Source organism: Anser brachyrhynchus, assembly GCF_964034855.1.
Source record: "Anser brachyrhynchus genome assembly, chromosome: 3".
Classification (NCBI taxonomy): domain Eukaryota; kingdom Metazoa; phylum Chordata; class Aves; order Anseriformes; family Anatidae; genus Anser; species Anser brachyrhynchus.
In genome coordinates, this window is record NC_137696.1 from 102410611 (window position 1) to 102431229 (window position 20619).

Genomic DNA, 20619 nt, shown 5'->3' on the forward strand with positions numbered 1-20619 from the left:
TGAAGATTATGCCTCTTGACAAAATGTAATGTGCAATATTATACTTACTTGCACCCAGAATCTAAAGGACTAAACCCATAATGTGCCTGGCACTGAAATTCTTACTTCTGTGCTTCAGCTCACTGATCATTTTGCGCCACTGCAGAAGTCTGGGGGTCTGCAACATGAACAGAACCACGTAATTCATTTGATGACACAGAGAAATGGTGAAAGAGCAGATAGCAGTGTTGGGAGGAAGTAAAGGCAAGAAGTTCTTTATGCTGGTGTTGAACCCTCTGCAATATCAAATCAGGGCAATCACTTTGGTTTCAATGGGTATTTAGCCTGAAGGAGAACTTCATAGCATGCTGTTCATTGTCAGGGAAGGGCAATATTTGGTACAAGAAAAAAGATCCAAACCCATTTCTACTTACAAACTTAACAATTTTTAAGCTTTTCTGAGTGTCCAAGGGCTGTTATCTAAATAACACTGAAATTTGTTGTAGTAGTAATTGTAGAAGAAACTGCACACTAAGTTTCCTTGTCATTTAATCCTGGTGAATTTAGGGTGTGAACTTGAGGTAGGCTTGCTTTCTCTGCCAGCTATCAGTTCAGAATTCAGTAGCACAGCTCCACAGCTCCATTTGTTTTGGAGCAACGTTTTAGCATGGATTTATGTTGTTCAAATTCATCAACAGTCTGTGTGGCTGCAGTTGTAATGATGCAGACTGACTTCTGTTTTCTTCAGCTCTTCAATACTGTCTTGTGCATGTGGGGAGCATATGTGGATTTGAATAGCTTTTAGCTGAGATTTAAATGCTCGTTTAAGGTAGGATTTACCCTGTCTATCTTTAGCCAGTTAAAGCTTTAGACTAAGACTTAGTCTTGAAGAAATCTTTGTGTTAAGGTTCATCATTCTGAATCACCATCCTATTTCTCTCTATTTTCAATACCTTTGTTAGGTATCTCCTGAAGCTTTTAGATCAAGGTTGTCATCAGGACTCCCTCTACAGTCAGTGAATTTATCACCTTGATCTAAATATCTAAATCCTAATTCTTAGACAGGTAAAATCAAATGGAATGAATCCTCAGTTTCATTGGGTAAACTTGTTTTGGGAAGTAATTTTTGTTTACATGAGAGACAGATCTTTCTGAGTGTTTGTTTGTTTGTTTGTTTGTTTTATTATCATTGTAGCCACACTTGGAGTTTGAGATAAGAAGTTAGTTGTAAGTTAATAATATTGAATGAACGATAAAATCAATTAAAAATCATTTATATATATATTTTAACAGATGCACACTGTTTATTTCTCAGGTGCTTTGTGTTTCCAAAAGGTTCCATGCTTTTATGTTAATAAAACATTTTCATACTTTCAATGATATACCCCAAATGGAAAAAGACTATTGTTGTGCAGGTTTGTTTTTATTTGTATTGCAAGGGGACAAAGGCTATCTAAATAGGTATATAGAGGTTGAAGTGCTGTGGGACTTTTCCAGCTCCCTGCATGTGCAGAGGGACATTTTCTCTGCTGCTTCTGGGCAGGAGAATCAGGCACAAACTTCAAAGATTTGTAAAGTGTTTTTGCCAAATTACATCTGCACTTTGTTTATCTTGCCACTGAGATCTAGCACTATTTAAACATTACCAAGTTAATCCATAGAGGAATGTTGTTCCGTGACACCCCAGCCCCCTCCCCCACCTCCCATCCATTCAAAACTTCTGTTCAGATTAGGCTCTTTTTTTCTCACTAGCATGTCTTTCCCTATTAGTTCAGTTTATTTTGCTGTTTTCTAGAGAGCCAGTCTAAAAGAGCCATAGCTGTTCATTTATACAATACAGTAATAATGTTTGCAGATCTTCCAAATAACAGAATTAAAAAAAAAAAAAACGCAAAAAAAAAACCACGCAGTTTAACTCCAAGTCTTGAATATTAAAAAAAAGTCATGTTCATTTAAGGCCTGGCTTCACCAATTGTGTCAACACATTTGAAGAAATAATACCATTTAATGACTTGAAATGCTTTTTGTGTAGAAAAACAACATACAGACATTTATTTATTTATTTGCCAATTTTTGAATGGAAATGCTGTGTTTACTGAATTTTTGGTATTTGCATTTGTCCTATGAATATTCTATAAACATCATGGCTAGATGACAGTGAAAAACATCATGTATTATGAAAAGTTGCAGTACAACTTGAAACTTCCAGAATCACATCTACTTTAGCAATTTACAAGTGAGTGTTCCTTGGTCAGCAAAAATACAGATTGATCTGCTATCATACAGATTAAAATATGTCACATTTTCTTTAAAGAGGTATTTAAAATACACAAGCACTTTAAAGTCATTTGTAAGTTGCAGTTTTCAGAACAGACATTACTAATTTATGTGATGACTCAAGCTTGTAGTTACTGATGTCTTACTGAGCAAAATTGCCCTTGTAACCCTTTGAACTTTGATTTACTTCAGTTAGAAGATTTTTATTTTTATTTTTTTTATTGAAGAGGAGGCTCTTGGTTGTCATTACCAGTTACAGCAAACCTGCGTCGTGGTTGGATTCAACAGAAATCCTTGAACAACTATCTGGTAAACAATTTTATTAGTAATAGGTTCCATCTGTTTAATGTTCAGCTTGATCTCGTAGCAGTTGTTAGTAAAGCTGTTGAGGCTCTTACAGAGCTTTTATTGGCATTGAAAAAAGTAGAACTATCTTGAACAGCCTCCCTTTCAGATAGATAACTGTATGACAAGAGGTTCAGAAGCCCATCATGCTGCAAAAATAGAATTATCTCTATACCTGATGATACATGGCCAAAACTAAAATTAATCTTCTTTTCAATCTTTCAAAACAGGGGAAAGGACTTTTTAATTGAGAGTGAAATAAAATGTATCCAGAACACTTTATTTATGCTAACAGTTTTGCTGAATTGTTATTGATGAATAGTTGTTTTTGATGAATTATATAATTTTTTTTGGCATTTCCTCATTCTTGGTGTAGCCATCTCAGATAGCCAGATATTAGAAAACAAATAAAAAGACTATCCCATAGGCTTTAACTCATCCTGTTCTATACTCTGGAAAAATTCAAAGCCAATTATAATAGTTAGCATGATTATTTCCTCTCTTAGAAGAGACCTAGAAATCATAATGTGGACAAAGTATAAGGCTGCATATGATCATGTATTTTCTTGTGTAGAGTTGAGTTGTACAGATATTGTACCAGAAAAGCTTTATCAGAAGGAATATTAAAGTGTTCAATTGTAGTCAAGCATCTAGAGAGAGTAATTAGAATTTTTACAACAGTTAATGCTTTTGATTAAATAATAAATAATAAAAAAACTGTTTGAGTTCTGTAGCTTCATATAATTTCAGCATACCTTGAGTTAAGTTAGAAGTTACAGTAATTCTGCTATGGATAATGAGAATAAAAGGCCTCCCCTATAAATAAGATAGTAAAAATAAAGTTGAGCATGAGAGATAGTTCACCTCCTGACATACTTTCATGTCAGATATGACTAAAACCAATAGACATATTGTGACACTCAAGGACTATATGCTTGCTTAAAATGCTACAGTAAAAATAAAACATAATAAAGATACAAATTACTAACAGCATTGTTCATTTTAAGATTTTTAACAAACATTCCTGTTCTCCTTTTTTTCATGTGTATTCATGACTCGGTTCCATGTCATCAACAGGTAGGTTGCAGTCACCTTTTTTTTTTTTTAATTTATCTGCAGTTACCCTATATTTTCTTTATTTATCTGCTCTCTTTTAAAAACAGTTAAAGCTACCCTCATTTCCTGTTACAGTCGCAGTGTTGGGCTTTTTGTTTTTCCTGTCCAATGGGTAAAGGACAACTTGTAAAACGATAGTTCTGCCTTTGTTGCAGATCCATCTTTGTTTAGTTCTTTTTTGTTATTGTTGTTTGTTGGTTGTTTTTTTATTCAGGAAAAAAAAATATTTCCACTAGAGTAGATAATGTATTCTTATTTTATGTCTCTCTTCTCTTCAAAGTAGTACTTTCGGGGGAAATTGTTTAATCATAGAGTCATAGAATCACAGAATGGTTTGAGTTGGAAGGGACCTTAAAGACCACACAGTTCCTATCCCCCTGCCATGGGCAGGGACACCTCCCACCAGACCACATTGCTCAAAGCCCCATCCAGCCTGGCCTTGAGCACTTCCAGGGATGGGGCTTCCACAGCTTCTCTGGGCAACCTGATAGGCAAGCGTAATATGCGTAAACATAAAGGCTATTAAATGTGTAGTGTAACTGATACAAAATATGCATATTCCATGTAGAGGGAAAGAGTTAATATTAAATGTCTTTGTCCTAGTAATTAGCGTAGATAGTAGTTAGACATTAGTCTATTTGATTAGCTCTAATCCCTCTTTATTTTCAGACACCTAATGTTACATTAGTGCAGCAGTCCACCACCTTACACTTCTGAGGAAATATCATATAACTTAGCACTTGTGCTTCAGATTCTTTAGCTATCTGCCAATTTACTATGTGAAGAAAATTCACATTAAAATGCATGCATAAAATGTAAATATATAGTAAATACATTGTGAGGTGCCTTCAATTGGTACACCTACAGCGTTTTCTGTAAAAGATTTGTGTGGACATTGGAGAACCCCCAAAATCCTGATGACTCTTCTAGAAACTTTCGTTAAAAAATCACACTGCAGCTCTTCTGCCAAGCAGAAGACAGGGAAACAAAGTGCAGAGAGGGGGACATGTAGTTTATTTGGTTCCTGCTTATTACTACTGTGATTTAATACTGCTACTCTTCAGGTACTCTGAAATGTACATTATTAAAGATAAACTTTGTCCTAGTGGATCAATCTTTATCAAAATTTGAACTGTTGATAAAATTATTTATGGCATTTTGAGAAATAAATTGCCATATACAAAGTCATTAATAGTTAGACATTTGAACTATTTTTTTTTTCCTGGTGCTTAACAGCTTTTTTCAGGTATTTTGAAGTAATACTTGAGCAGTCTGTAAGGCCAAACTTAAATCTTAATGATTATTTGTTTTTTATAGATCAAACTAATGCAAAGACAACATATTTTGAATTTGAATGGTGGCTTAAATTTTATAAGTTTCTGTGAAATGATACAGTGTTGAAACAACATATGCTTTCAAATGATCAAATCAGTGGCACACAAGTGTTGCTGAAGTCGCTGTTAAGATGCTGAGTGCTGATTGTATGTTGAATCAAATTGTGTCCGATACTGCTTTCTGACCTGTACTGAAAATAGGGCTCTGTCTTTTCGCTGTATGGTAGAAGGGTTACAGGTATTCTGAAAACTCAAGATGTCAATTATTTTTTCTTTGTTTTTGTGAGCTTGAGTAGAAATGTCTAAATCATCAAACAAAAAGGGTGGCAGTGTTGTGTTGGTTCAAAGATCTAATGCTTCAGGCAGAGCACAGAACTGGGAAACCACATGCACGTATTTTTCTGATTTCCTGCCAGTCTTCAACTATTTTTGCTTATGACTTCTTGAGCCAAAGACACTATTTTTTGAATTTTGTAGCTTTTGACAGAATTTCACTGCATGAATTTTCTACTATATCAGTTTCTGTTAAGATTAGTATTTGATCAGCCTCCTTACTCCCATTTTTAAAGAATTAGGGAGTGGGAGTATGTGTTGTCACAAGAAAACTTCTGCAGATAAAAAGAGGGATTTGATTTCTCTGTCTTTGCAAACTGAGATCTGCTAAGAAGGTGTGTATATCTATGTTCACTATTTTAATGTATGTACGTACAAGAGAAGAACAGATGCATTATCTTGCTTTGAAGTTTCTCTCTCATGGGCTTTTAAGAATGAGATTTAATTAAAAGAAAGTAATTATTACGTCCATTTTATTGAAAAAAATGTATATTCAAATCTTGTATTCTTTAGATCTCTCTCATAAGGGAGTTTTCTGAGAACCCATGATATAAACATACCTTGTGCTTATGAAGCAGGATGAACTGGCTAGAGCTATAGCTCTGTGATTTCACTGTATTAATTTCTGCTAACTAAGAAGAATAATTGAGCTGGGATCTTAAAACCGTTTTTTTGAACCATCTTACTGGTTAGCCCTCAAATTAGAAAATTTTATGAAGAAAGAGACAAGTTACTTCATCTGCAGAAATCTGAGTCAGAGCACAGCTATATTATGCAAATCTGAAGAGTAAAAATAGCTTTGAATGCAGGGCTTGTTTTCATTAGCAACAGGGTAAAATGGATAGTGGGTGTCTCTAATCAGCACGTTTCGAGTCCAATGTAGAAGGTTAAAGATAAAATATTCATAGTAGAAAATGCCTTTTTGCCTTATATTGAAGTGCAATTTAAAAGTTTAAGGCAAAAATGGACCCTTTGTTCACATCTATGAGTGTATATATATATGGGCACATATCTATGTAATAGTAGATCCTTAAACCTTATCCACCTATTTCTGAATTATATTCAAATTTTATTTCAACTTAAGTCCTTAGGAAAGATTATACAGAATGCCAGAGGGGAAAACAGATGTGAACAAAGTATGTAATGTAAAAGACTCTAAAATCACCAAGGAAATATGAGCTGATAGAGTCACATAATCCTAGTAGGTTGAAGAGGTTGAGCTCCTTTTCTCTTCTCCTTCTCCTTCCCATCTGTATTAGCTCTCCTAATTAGATGCAAGAAAAGATTAATTCCCAATACCCTCTCTGGTAATCAGTCTTATTGTGAGCATGAGAACCAGACAAAATAACTAAAAAAAAAGATTCTCCACACCTCCTTAGATAAATGATCTCTCAATCCAGCCCAGGGCATGCACCAAGGGACTTTTCATTATGACTCCTGCTGGAAACAATTTATAGATCTGACTCATGATATTTGATAATCTGCTGTAACTGATTCTCAGGTTGATTCTGACCTTCTCAATCCTTACTCATTTGAATGGTCTTTTATTCATTCATGACAACTCAAAAGGCTACAGTTTGGCAGTAGAAGGTGGTAGTCCACTAGTTAGAAGGGAAAGATCAGTAACCTGCTGAGCTTGACTTGCTTGTCAGTTATTAGTGCTTTCCAAAGGAACTTAGCTTTGTATCACTTATAAAATATGTTTACTTCTACAGCACTCGCTGCCTAGCACTTCAATAATTACAACCTACAGAGCTTACTTCATAGCAGCACTATGAACATTATATTCCGATAACTGTGTTACTGTTAGATGCTAGGCTGCTGCACCACTTTCCTACTTGCTGAAACACTGTGGGAGGATGTACTTAGTGAGATATTTTGAAAAGGGAAAATTTAGCTCAGGGTGAAAAGGCATGGATTTTTCTTCAGTTACAAGAAAAATGTAAGTTTGTCCTGTACACACCGAGTACCTGGTTGTTGTACAGACACTCATAAACAACGTGTTAACAAAGCTGTTGGGAATGTAGTATGGGGTAATGTTCCTGTGGGGAATTAGCTCTTTCATACAGTAAGGTTGGTTGCTGGAATCTGCATTGCAAGGCTCCTTGCAAAGGTATCTCAGGCTGCATAGAGAAAGAGCCTCACGGAACTTGTTCTTTTGAATTCCCGTGATGTGGCTGGTCCTTGCTCTTGTGTGACCACTTCTGTATACATACAATTCATTGCCACTGATTGTCATAAACTACATGCAGAACATCTCAACTGTGTGCAGAAGACTGTCTTATGTGACTGTTTTTGCATCTGCAGGAATGGTTTCTACTGACTGTTTAAAGTACCTACGTACAATTTGATCAGTGTTTCAGCTGTACCTGTCTGGGGAGTGGCTGGCATGGGCAGATGTCCCACACAGGATGTTAATCTGCACAATGGAACATACAAATTGGTCTATACACAACAGGAGCTGTGTCAGGGAATGCTTGAAATTCCCACCTGCAGACTCCTGCCCTAGTTATGTGTATTGCTGTGGAGGAGGCTGGGAGCTGAGTCAGTCCCCTTGGCTCCAGTCAGTGCGATGTTTCAGATCAGTCCAGTTTTCATCTAGCTGGGGGTTCCTGGACCACTGGTGAATTTATGACTCAAGTGCATGGATGTGCACACAGGCACAGCCCTGAAATTCAACTATGCAATTCTAACCATCAGACAAACTTGAATTTCATATTAGCAACTTGCTTCATAGCTCTTGCCACATCATATGATGTATACCCAAACCTTCAGATCACATAGATCTGCATAATAAAGTGGCTTGGGTGGAAGTGACTAGAATATGGATTTAGCGTTACAACCATTTCAAGACCTTGTTACACTCTAGACAGGCAGCATAGGGAGGAGTTGCATTTCTGTTCACATAAACAGGCCTGTCAAGCTCTTTTGTCCCCAGAAATTTTGGAAGTGGAATCGACAGATAAAATAAAGGAGTGTTTGTTGCTGTCATGCTCATCTACTTGCAGAGAAAATTATGGGGTTTGATGTTCACATATACAAAAAAGCTGGTTGTATTTGGAAGGCAACTTTTCAGTATTTGCAGCAATAGCTAATAGCATTGTGCATTCCTCTGCTTTGAATTAAGGGTCATTCATTGAACAGTGATTAGTCTGGTCTGTCTGGTCCAACTGACCGAATATGTTATGGGGACTCTATACAGGCTTGTTGCTCCAAAGAATAATTTTGGATGATTTACTGGACAGAAAGGCCAAGCATGATCACACCCACGAGGCAGTTCTTAAGTATTGCATGCTATTCTGTTGCCTCACCAAAGGCTCTTATTTAGTGGGAAGTGAGAGGTAGGATTTTACAAATCTTGCTTTGGTCATCGGAGAGGCAGACCAAATGTTTGACAGAGACCAAATCACCAGCTGGGCAGGAGGGAGAAAACAACCAGCCTCCCTACCTCCCTGAAAACTTTTTGTTGAACTATCTCACTAATGGGAGAAAACTCAAACTGGTGTGAGGAAGCAAGACAATCATACTGCAAATGGTATGAGTTATATAAGGAATTATATATTGTACGATAATTTGTCACACAATTTCCAGGTTATATATTTACTGAGGTATGAGGAAAAAGTAAAAGAAAATTTTATTTTTTTATTCTTTTTAAACCAACTTTGTCATAAGTGTATGTATTGTTCCATAACAGCATAAGCCCTATAGAGTATCTAATGTTAAAAATTAGAATTAATAGACAACTGAAATATATATATTTTTTTATGCTTATATTCGTAAGACTTTCAGGGGCTGGTTATTATTTAACAAGTGCATCCGTTATGTTAAAAAATAAGCTGATAATCCTCAGGAAAGTAAATTTTCTGGTATTTCAAATTTTGGTCAGTTTTAATTACCTAGTTCTAACAAGTAGCATAATTCCATCAAAGACTTTATGCTTTCACAGTAAATAGGTGGAGTGAGGTTTCTGGTAGAAAAGTCTGTGGAATGGAAATTCTATGTAAAATTTTCATTAGCAGTCTGCCATTAAATCCCTCTCAGAAGTTCACAGTCAATGTAGGGCTAATAAACATTTTCAGTGACATTTCCAGGAAAAAGTAGACTGGAGTTGGAAGTACTTAGTAACATAAGGCTGAGACCTGAGGCAGTTAGTACACCATCTTAGTATTTATGGGAAATGGATTTTTCCATTGTTTTAAGGTGTTATTGTTCCTCTTTATATCATAGTGGGATGATACAGGGACTGGAAATCATCAAGGTGTATAAATAGGAATTAAATAAGTATCTCAGACCAAGATTAAAAACATTCCTGCTAATAACTATCAAATACAATCTCCTTTTCCTCCTTTCCCACTCTCTCCTCCCATGTTCTCACTAAGCAAAGAAACAAACAAACCCTTCCCCCTAAACCAGCAGGAATCCCCATTTTAATTTGAACTCACCATAGGACAAAGCTAATGCTGTTTAAGTTCAGTCATAATCCATATGGAGTTGGCTCTGGTCTGTAGCTTTTTTGCTAATGACACTGAAATAATTACTACTCATTGACCTTTAAAGAAGAAAGCTGATTTTTCTCACCATATCATGGATGTTTATCTATATTTAACTGTTTTGAGTACTCTCAGGCTAAATATCCCAGGTCCTCTGATGTTAAATAGGATATAATTACTGTTTGATGTATTGAGAAAGTGGAAGAAAGAATGTGTGGGATTAACTTCAGTAACTGTGTTTTATTTCTGTATGGTTGGTTGGTTTTTACAATTATTTATAATAAATTTGTATCATGCCTGAATACTGCAAACATTCTTTAGTTACATTATGGAATGTGTAGGTGTATGCATAATTCAGATGGGCTAAAACACTAAGCATTGCCCAAACCGCTTGTGAAATGTGACAGGAAAGATGTCTCTGGGGAAACGCAGGCACTCATATGAAAGGTTAGTTTTGTGTGCTAACTGAAATTGCATTCAGAATCTTTGGGTTCACTAGCAGTGCACATATTATACAATTCTATCCAAAGTGATAAAAATGTTGGCTGCTTGTATACACTTCATAAATAAATGCACATGTAATAACTTTGGTACAGAATTATTACAAAGGTTACCTGAGTGGTTACTGTTGTTGCTAAGGTTTTACAACATGTTGCAATTCAATTGCTTTCTTAGTTTTCAAATGCTTAGAACATTCTCAAACTTCTGTGTTTGGTGGAATAATAAAAAGTTTTCCTGCTCCAGCAGGGGGATTGGACAAGACGATCTTTCAAGGTCCCTTCCAATCCCTAACATTCTGTGATTCTGTGAAGATATGTTAAAGTATTTTCTCAGTTTGCAACTCTAAGAGAAATTTCACTTAGCTACTTCCACGAACTGAAAAAAAATCATATATATTTTTTTCTTCTTCACTGAATATGATTTAATTCTATCCTGTTAGTTGGTCTCTTTCCATTATTTGATTTTATTTTACATTTTTATGCTTATTTTAATTTATTTTATTCTACTTCCTAAGTATAAGAGAAAATTCTGTGTTTGTTTATCTTCAGGGGACGGACATACTTATTCTGTTCACTTATGCAAATAGTCTTTTCCCTTTTGCTTCAGAGATGATGCATTCTTTAGTATAGTTATAAGCATCAAGAATTAGCTCCTGTAGATGTCAACCATTTCTATTCACTAGACTGTGTTCATAGTCTTAAAACCTGCTGAACTGTGTGTCCATGAACAGGTGGATTCCAAAGCATTTGTTCCAGTCTGCAGATATTTTATTCTACTGCTAAGGTAATTTCGTTGGTATTTCTCTTCCTGAGACAACCCAGGTGGAGAGCAGTTTAATAAATCTAAGGCTTTTTTCTATCAAACTTTTTAATATATGTTTTTATATAACTTTTTAATATATTCTGAATATATGTATATATACACATAACAGCTACGTAATTATTAAAATTTTAAATGTATATATGAACTTTCAAAATCGAATTCAAGATGCAGATTTTCCTTGTTAGTTTTTATTATTTTAATTAAATGTATACTTTGGACTGTGAGTTCTTAGGTGGATTTGAAAAAATAAAATTGCACTTACGTAATATATGTGAAATATGTGGGCAAGTAGATATCATTTATATTGGTTACTCATTTTGTTGTCAATACCTGGCTTGGGAGTAGGCAAACCTGTTAAAATGGTAAAAGGTAATTAAGTATGTATTTAAATATATAGCAAATATTATAGGTCGAGAACTAACATGGTTTAATAAGCAGAATTGCACTAAAAATTTCACTAACACACCCGTTGTCTCTTGTTGAAAGTGTACTTGTAGACAGGAATGGGCATCTCCTAAAGGGTGTTTGCACATAGATTTGTATTTTATCACTTAAAACATCAAAAGGTGCAGGGCTGTATTTTTCATTTTTCTGGGTTACACAGATGGTAATGATAAATATTGTATTTAGTTCCTTAATATAAGGATAATAATTTCTTGCTATATACATCAGCTAAGGTCATAATGACATTTTCATTAAAATAAGAAAAGTAACATTCAGCAAAAATCAGAGGAAAACTTTTAGAGGGGTGGGTTTTGATGGTTTTTAAAATATTCTTGTTTTTGTCTTCTGAACTGAGGTGTGTTCCCACTGTTATGATGAAATTAACTGTGAGCTTTACGAACATAGAACTTTTCCTTGCATCATTTCTTGTTCTTTCCCAGAGTATGAGGAAATTTCCCAGTTTGAAGAAATGAGGGATTCTGCATTAAGTTGCTAATATAAGTACATGTGTTGGAGTAGAAGCATAGAGCTATTCTAAGCATGGGAACTGGTGAAGCTTTGGACAGAGAATATCAGGAACCATTTGGAATATGAATGCTTTGTTTTGCTTTCAGGAAAGCATATATAAGAACTAGGACCATGAATGTTTGCTACATGAAGAACTGATATGAAGCAATTTTGAAGAGGGTAACAGAACACTTTTTTCAAAGAGAAATCCACATGTACTTTTTTGTCTGTCAGAAAGCCTTAGGTTAAATTGGTGTCTTTTATCTAAGAAGAGATTTGAGATTTCTTGATAGAATGATCAAGGAGGATCTATGTGAAGAAAAAAGTTGTAGTTCTTTAGATTTCTCTTTAGAGGAAGGAAAATGGAATAGAGGATTACAGTGATTTGAAACCAAGAAGTACAGATAAGAGATGTGGGGATGCTGTTTTTTATTAATTTTGGATTGTTTTTAAATTACAGCTAGTCTAAGCATAGGAACAAATTTTCAAGCAGTAAGTAGATTCATCCTTGCAATCTCCTGAAAGTCTTTCTTGAAGATAGTGCATCTAAACAGAGCTTCTGGGCTGCAGGCTGACATTAGTATGTCAACTGTATATAAATGGGATGGCATTGATTCCTTCTGGCTTTAAAAGTCATGAATATGTACATAGTTCAAATTGTTGAAATTGTAAGAAAACTTTCTCCCTATGTTTGAATCCCTGTGTCAAAAAAACGAGACCATATCATCCTCAAAGTGTTTGTAAACACAGAAGAGGTTACACAGCTGGCTAACTCAGTAAATGCATAGAAAGACTTATACTTGGCCAGCCACACTCCCATTCACCCTGTAAGAAGTCCCACTGTATGTGTTAGGCATTATGTCCATTTCAGGAAGAGTGAGATTTAAAAGAGTTAAACAGCTTTTTTATCCAGCATCTTCTATGAAGTAGAAAAGTTTATCTATTAAGTGAGCGGTGAGCAAGCAATCCTTAACTTTTCAGTGTGAGCAGTGATATATACATAACATCTACTTAAAGCTAGTCAGTATTTTGAAGATCCCATTTATGCACTGGCCCATGTGCCTGCTCCTTGGGACAACCACAGGGACAGAGAGTTTCAATGAAATAATCTTCTCAGATAAATATCCTGCTTCTCTTCTCCTTGAAAACACATTTTGATGCTGTAGTATCTGTAATTTCTATTGCCTTTATGGGTTCCCAGTTTTCAGCAGTACACGTCATCCTAGCTCCTCCATATCATTGCAGTATTTCTGTTATCTTGCACTTGATACTTGTCAATGTGGTAACAAATAATACTGTAAGTATCACTTTTGTGGAAAACTCTTCACATGATAAATTGTAGCAGTGTCCCATTTTTGTTCTGTTAAAGATATAACTGATCAAGAAACTCAGACCCTTTGTACATATATAAACACAGCTGGAATCCTCTTTCATCTTCCTCTTTTTTGTTCTCTTACATAGCATTATTGTTGCTTTATAATAGGATATGAAAATTATTAAAATAAATATAAAAAGGGTTTAACTACTACTTGAAATAGTTTACATCCTCTACCAGAGATTTGTTCTGTCAAAGATAATTATTTGGGTCAGATAGATGCCATCAGCATGAGAACTGTATCTGTTTGTGTAGAATGGTAATTTCTTAAAAAACAAACAAACAAAAAAAACTACTGATTTTTTATATGCATTTAGTATCAACAGCTAACAAATCAATAATCAGTTGAAGTAGAAGGAGGAGACATGGAATTTAATATTTAGAGGGCCAAAATATATAACAACAGTTAGATAAAGAGCATATTTAAATGTAAGCCACCACTGCTACACGTGCCTTGTTTAGCTTATCTGCTGTATTCTTTGTCTTATGAATGAGAATTTGAGTTGTCCATTTTATAGAATCTGAATCAGCATTTTAACTGATTGATTTTAAGATCTTCTTCCTGAAGTATTGGACTATGTGTCCTGTCCATATTGGCACTTCCTCTTTTGCAACATGGTGAGAAAAACTGAATACTGCAGTCACTTCCACAGTGATCCTTTCTGCAGTGTCTGTCCAGAAACCTGCTCCACTCCAGCTTTTCCCACACTTTTTCCTAGGGTAATTTCTTTGTCCACTGCTCCAAGAAGTATGGCTGTGGTTCTCAAGGCTTTTCAAGGAAATGAGAAAATCCCAATGTTTCCACTTCAGGTTTTCCTGGTTTGGTTTCATTGCAACATTCTGTATAGCTCTGAATCTATTTCTTCTTATTCTTTCCAGTTTTGTATTGACATAGTGCTGCTCAGTTGTGCTGAAACAATATTTTAGCCCTCTGTGGTATTTATTTCATAAGTATAAAAGGAAAAGTTAATTATTTCAACTTAAAGGCCATGTTTTACTTCCCAGATAAAACAAAGTATTTTGGAAGTTGAGAGAAACACAAAATATCAGAATATGTCTTTCTTTAATCCTGGCGTTTCAGAACGTGGTGTATTGTCATAGTATGTGAATGCTATCTGCACACACCCAGAGGCAGTTCCTTAGGTTTTTCACCATGCCTCCCTTGTAGTGCTAGAGGTAAAGATTTTTTGGGTTATGGACAATGAAAGCTTAGAGCCAGAGGTTATTATTCACAACGTAAATGTCATTTACAATAGAGCACATGCTCCACAAGAGGTTTATCCATAATTCCTTGAAGACCTTGAGTTTGTTTAATCTGCCCAGATTGTACTATACAGAAGAGCTGCTTACTCCTTCATTTAACAATGGAAATAGAGTTGCTGTTATAATTAATAGCGCCTTACCTGGGTTTTTATACAAATGACACTTGATGTGTTTGTTGCTTTGACCATTAAGTCAAAAGTCTGTAAACCAGAAGCTGGGAAGGTAAATAGCAACTCTCAATGGCCTAAGCAGAGGAGAAAATAGGGAATAGCACAGTGCTGATGAAACTTGTGTTTCATGTTTTTGATCAGTTTTAGATTCTAAGAGCTTGAAGCTGATAAATTAAAGAAACAATAGTCATATACAAGAACAGAGCTTCCTATTGAAATATATATGAAGAAGGCATTTTTTGTAAAATGTAAAATGATGCGACTTTTTAAGATGTTTTTAACAATCATTAATATCAGTTACCATCTTAGGAATATTTTACATTTCACAAACTGAAGGAAAATGTTAGGCATAAAAGATCATGATGAGATGAACACAGGTTAATTTGAGTTAATAAAATCACCCAAATTGTTCTCAAAACATTTCTTGTGAGGGAGCTTGATGCCAAAACAGTTTGCTGCAATTTGTTTAGGTATGTATACACCTACTGTTTTTCCAAAAAGTAAATACAGAGACCTCCCTAAACGTCTTTTACAAATACTTTTCTACTGATAGCTCTGGTGGTTAAGCTGTGTCCTTAAGAGGCTTTCTCTTCCCTAGCATTTGGAGAAAAATTTGCAGAACTTCTCCTTCATGCAAGTTTATTAGATGACACTGCAAATCTCTCACAATCAACCTGAACCTAAGGAATGGCAATCAGAGTTCTGGGTTCTTAGGATGGAATTTCATCCTTTCTTGTCTGTAAAGATAAGGGTAAGTACCTGCTTGTACCTTGTCATGCAGTTATTGACAGCTTAGTATTATTTTTTTTTAATTTTTAATTTTTTAGCAAGATAGAAATTGGGGAATATTCTGGCTTTGTGTAAACTTCTCATGCAAGTCCAACTCTGCAACAGCTAAGAGTATCAGGAAATTTGAACTAGGAGTCACAGAGAAAATAGATAGATGCTGCATTAATGTTGAATTCAAGGAATGAAGGCATAAAATCATGCAGCTCCTGAAATGTAAATCCTTCTTACATTTCTGCTGGTGTTGCCAAGCTACTGAGTTACTGTGAAAAATTGACTTTTTCAGCATCTATTTAAATGCTTGTAGTATTGTCCAATTCTAACTGCCCCACATAATTCACTTTGTGCAGACACCTACACAGATACATAACTCGTTTTACATATACATTTATGTGTATGTGGTTAATTTTTTTTTCCGAATACTTTTCTCTCTTTAATGTCTTTTCTGCCTTTTTTTCCCCTTCCTTCCCTCCTTCCCTCCTTCCTTCCTTCCTCTTTCTGTCTCTCTTTCTCTCTCTCTCTCTCTCTCTCTTTCTCTCTCTTTCTTTTTATTTTTTTTTTATTTTTATTTTTTCCTGTTGTTGTTAACTTGGGCTTTGTCAGGAATTAGTGTCTTTGGCAGGGAATAGACAAAATATTTCCTTGACAGATAAGTTTGTTGAATTTTCTTAAGTGTATTGTGAACATACGGCTGTTGTGTAAACATATCTCAAAACCCTCTTTGGAAATTCTTCCTTGGAAGAAGATCATAGCCAAAAAAGCTTTAAGATCTTTAAAAGAAAAGCATATTTTGTGGCATTGCTATTCTGTTACAAGACATAGTGTGTTATCTGGAATATATTGCTGATCTTTGTTTACAAGGGATTCTTTCTATCTCCAAAAGCAGACATTCAGTTTGTAATGCCAGTTTTTAATTCCTGCTGTTAGTGACTACATTGTGAGAGATAATTACATGGTGTGGAATTGGTACAGAAGTGTGTTTACAGCAGCAACCTTCTCATTGTTTTGAATAGCGGTAATTTATAATGAAAGATTTTTATACAGTGTTTATTGATACTGCTAAGATACCTCTAAGGGTTTGGGTTTTTTTTTCCCTTCAAAAACCATTACTTTACAGTCCCTCAAAATTAGTTTGGGGAGGGACATAACTTTATCATATAAGACTGCACTAAGACATTCTTGAAACAAGGGTGAGAGCCACTCCAGTAGCTGTCATGCTGAAGTCACTACCAACAGTGGGACTGGCCTGGGATCTTTTCTCCTAATTTTCTTACATCCAGAGGCAGCTGTTATGTTTTAAGCATTAAATAATCTTGCAACCAAGCACGTTTGCTTTGAAGTGTGCTATCTTCACCTATCTAGTGAACTAGAGGGTAAGAGTTCTAACAAGCAGAAACTGCCAAATTACTAATGATTTTTTAAAACTTATTTTTAATGAGCAAGGTCATCACTGCATTTCTTTTCCCAAGAAACCATTTGTGGCTATGGGCTTGTGAAATTTTCTCCTGCTCTGTGATCCCAAATATTTATTTCTTATATATATGCCCTAACATTCTGACTGAAAACAGCCTCATTGGTTTATGGGTTGGTGGGGTTGTGGCTGAACACATCAAACTGGCTTCAAGAGCTGTATGCTCACATAGCCACCTAGAAGAAAGGAAATAAAATACCAATACCTATTGGAAATTACCTTCAGAATTACCAACATGTAGGTAATTTCTCTCTCTCTATTTTTTTTTTTAAGTATGTTTATTTTGCTTCTGTATGAGATGAATAAACATGCAATAAACATTTCAGTGTTCATAATTGTAATGCTACTTTTCTTAAAGGCTTGCTGAGTTTGTGTCACTCAGCTTTCTGATCATTCAGCCAGGCTGCTTATTTGACTTCCCCTTGAGTGACTCATGTTTAGAAAACTGGTTCTTACTTGTGAGGTTCAAGATCTGGTATACTTAGTGCTTTGTAGAAGCGATTATGCTTATTCTCTGAGAAACAAAAGATGCTCCTGCCAGTTGGCCGAGGACACGCATTAACAGCTTGCCCTTTCAGCTGAACTTAGGTGCTCTGTCACAGCTGAACACAAATAAGAATCTGAGGAAATCTCTTGAGGAAAGCTGAGCTGAATGAGTAAACCCAGTTAAATCTTGGCCCTGTCTAATTCTTTGGCAGTAAGCCTACTGGCATTCCTTCTTCAGGCACCCTTGGAAGCCATGGAGGCCTAGTGAGACATTGAGCTGGCTGCCTTTCTTCCTGGAGATGAAGCCCATGGATCCAACCCTCCTAGGAGCTAAGGGAAGGTTTCAGGAGTCACTTGGGCCTGTATTTGTTGTCATACTGTCCCCCACATGTCATTCAGTAACCCAGACCAAACCATAATTCTTAGCCTTCTTGCAGTGGAAAATCAGCTAAACCAACTCTCTGAGTCTTAACTGTCATTTTGCTTTTTCTTATAATAAGCATATTGCCTACCTACATTTTATCAGTCCTTTGAGAATCCTTTAGTCAATGTTTAAACAGCTTTTGGAAGTATAAAATATTCTCTAAATACACTTTGTAAGCATATATATTATCTAATAAGTCTAATCACTATAACAAATTGATCTGCTAATTATGAGCCGTACTCTTGTCATTTAGATTTTCCTTCCTCATTTCAACTACTTACATGATTTGCTGTTCTTTTTCTGTGTGTTTCCACTGTGCTGTGTATATTTACATTGTTTTTGCACATGAGCATCTAAGAATATCTAGGCACAACCAAAAATTCAAATTCAGATGTTCTGTACTTTTTAGTCAATTTTAAATTTATTTTTTAAACACAAATTTATTTTTCAAAACCAGATCATTTTGTTGGAATATAGTTTTTGAAAAAAATAACAATGGCAAAAACAATGATCTTTCAACTGCATGTTGTGTCATCACATGAATAATCATGAATCAGAAATTCAGAAAAAACAAGTCTTTGTTCTTGAAACAGAATGTTAGCAGGAGGAGGAATGTTAGTGCCCCTCAAGGGCACGCCCTTATATTCCAGAAACCCAGAATTTTTGGTGAAGATAAAGTAGTGTTCTTGTGTTTCTAGTCTTCGTGTTAACATTTTCATTATAATTGGTTAAATCCTTGTGATATTTCCTCATATTCTTTTGCAAATGCATGTATCCATGTGTAACAAGGTTTTCTTCTTTATTTTTTTTTTTGTAACAATTGCACATGACAATACTATCTACAAGGAATTGAGCAAATACTATATCATAATATATTTCTGTGAGCACAGAAATGCAGTCAAAATCTCAATTCTTGCATGAAACTAGATGTGGAATAATACTGTTTGTCTGGGTTATGTTCATGGTATAAATCCCATCGTGAGGGTTAGTGAGGCAAAGAGGCACACAGAGACTGTGTAGGTAATTTTCCTTTATATGGCTCACTGTGCTATTCGCAATTTCATGCTGCATTTTTCTCGCTGCATGCTCTTGGTGCTGGGTAGGTATGTTAAGGCAGATTACTGTCACACATGAATGAACAATCACCAAAAAGTCTTTGGACCAGTCCTGTTACATTCACCAAAATTGTGGCTTGTGTGTATTTTTAGGTTACAGCTATACCAAAATAAATAATATCTAGGAATATTCTTGGGCCCTGGCATTCAGTAGTCTGTACTTTTCAAAATTGTCTATGGTTAGCTTTTGCTTTTTGGTAACCAGATCTTTCCCAGGGAATTCCTAGGTATGGTTTGGAAGCCAGAATGTTTTAGGAGATACTCCCAGCAGGCAGTTTGGTTACTCTTACCCTGCTTTGAAGACTGACATTTTCCTCAAGTAAGATGCAGTTGTTCCGTATACAGACGGCTCAGAATTGTTCCTGGATACATTTAGTTTAACAATACAGATGCAGCCTAGATGTCTAAGACCCAGACTCTTACCCCTGACATGTTGTCTTTACAGTTAAGACACTTGTTGATGACACTGAAGTTTTACTCTGAAGCATAGATTGCCTAAAATGAAGGTCTTTTTCTTAGAAAGCTGTAACAATTATGCAAAATACAGATGATACCATCATTTTACCTTCATTCTCTGATTCAGTTTTATAAACATAGGCAGCTAGTGATGTTTGAAATACCCCGGGGGTATTCCACCTGGCTTCCATGTTCTGCTCAAGAAAGGTGAAGGTTTCCTTTTCTTCCTCTGCCATATCTGCGAGCTGCTTTGGATATGGCAGTGCAACTTAAGTGGTTCTAAATGTTCATGTTTATATTACTGAATAGAGAGCCTCCTTATATTTAGCAGAACCAGGATTTTCTCTCTTATGCTTATTTTTTTTATAATCACTGTGTTTGCCTACAGGTCCGTTGTGTGGATGAAGTTTTGATTCTGTTTAATAAATGATTAATCATCCTCTTTTTCATCTCTTCTTTTTTTGGACTCTTTCTGTGTACATAGAGCTTTTGTAAATTAGTTGCCCAGTGACTGCTCCTGATCATTTTTGGTTGAACCACGGTAAGGAAATAGACATAGATCATCAGCTGCCTCTGGCTTTTCTTCTTTAAATATGACCCATTTACTTTTCTCCTTCTTTGGATTTTATCATTCTATTAATTTGTGAAGTCACTTGGATTTTGGAACAGCATACAGACATCTGGCAGAACCCCAGTACGATTGTGTTTTCCTGTCATAGCTTGCACAGACAATGAGTTGCAGTTTTTTAACAATATAATAAGCCATATTTTTTCTAAGCTTTCCGTGTTAAAATATGGAAACTAAATGTGTAATTCTTTAATGAAATTTCTGGCGCTATTACTGGTTCAGTTCAAAACCAGTATTATTTGGAAACCCTTGTAAGGTATGCACAGTTCATTTTAACGTGTGCTGGCTCTAAAATAG

The 20619-nt window shown here is 35.5% G+C and overlaps 1 protein-coding gene across 11 annotated transcripts in view; it reads left to right on the forward strand.

The window, feature by feature from the left end:
* The window catches only part of CSMD1 (CUB and Sushi multiple domains 1), a 1150108-nt gene that overhangs the window by 104671 nt on the left and 1024818 nt on the right, over window positions 1-20619 (forward strand). For 4 of the 11 annotated variants that reach the window (XM_080586630.1, XM_080586638.1, XM_080586629.1 and 1 more), the window contains exon 3: window positions 2484-2565. The exons of the other annotated variants lie outside the window; for them this stretch is intronic. In XM_080586630.1, coding sequence (XP_080442756.1) covers window positions 2484-2565 — 82 coding nt within the window. The remainder of the gene's footprint in view (window positions 1-2483; window positions 2566-20619) is intronic. 11 annotated transcript variants of the gene reach the window in all.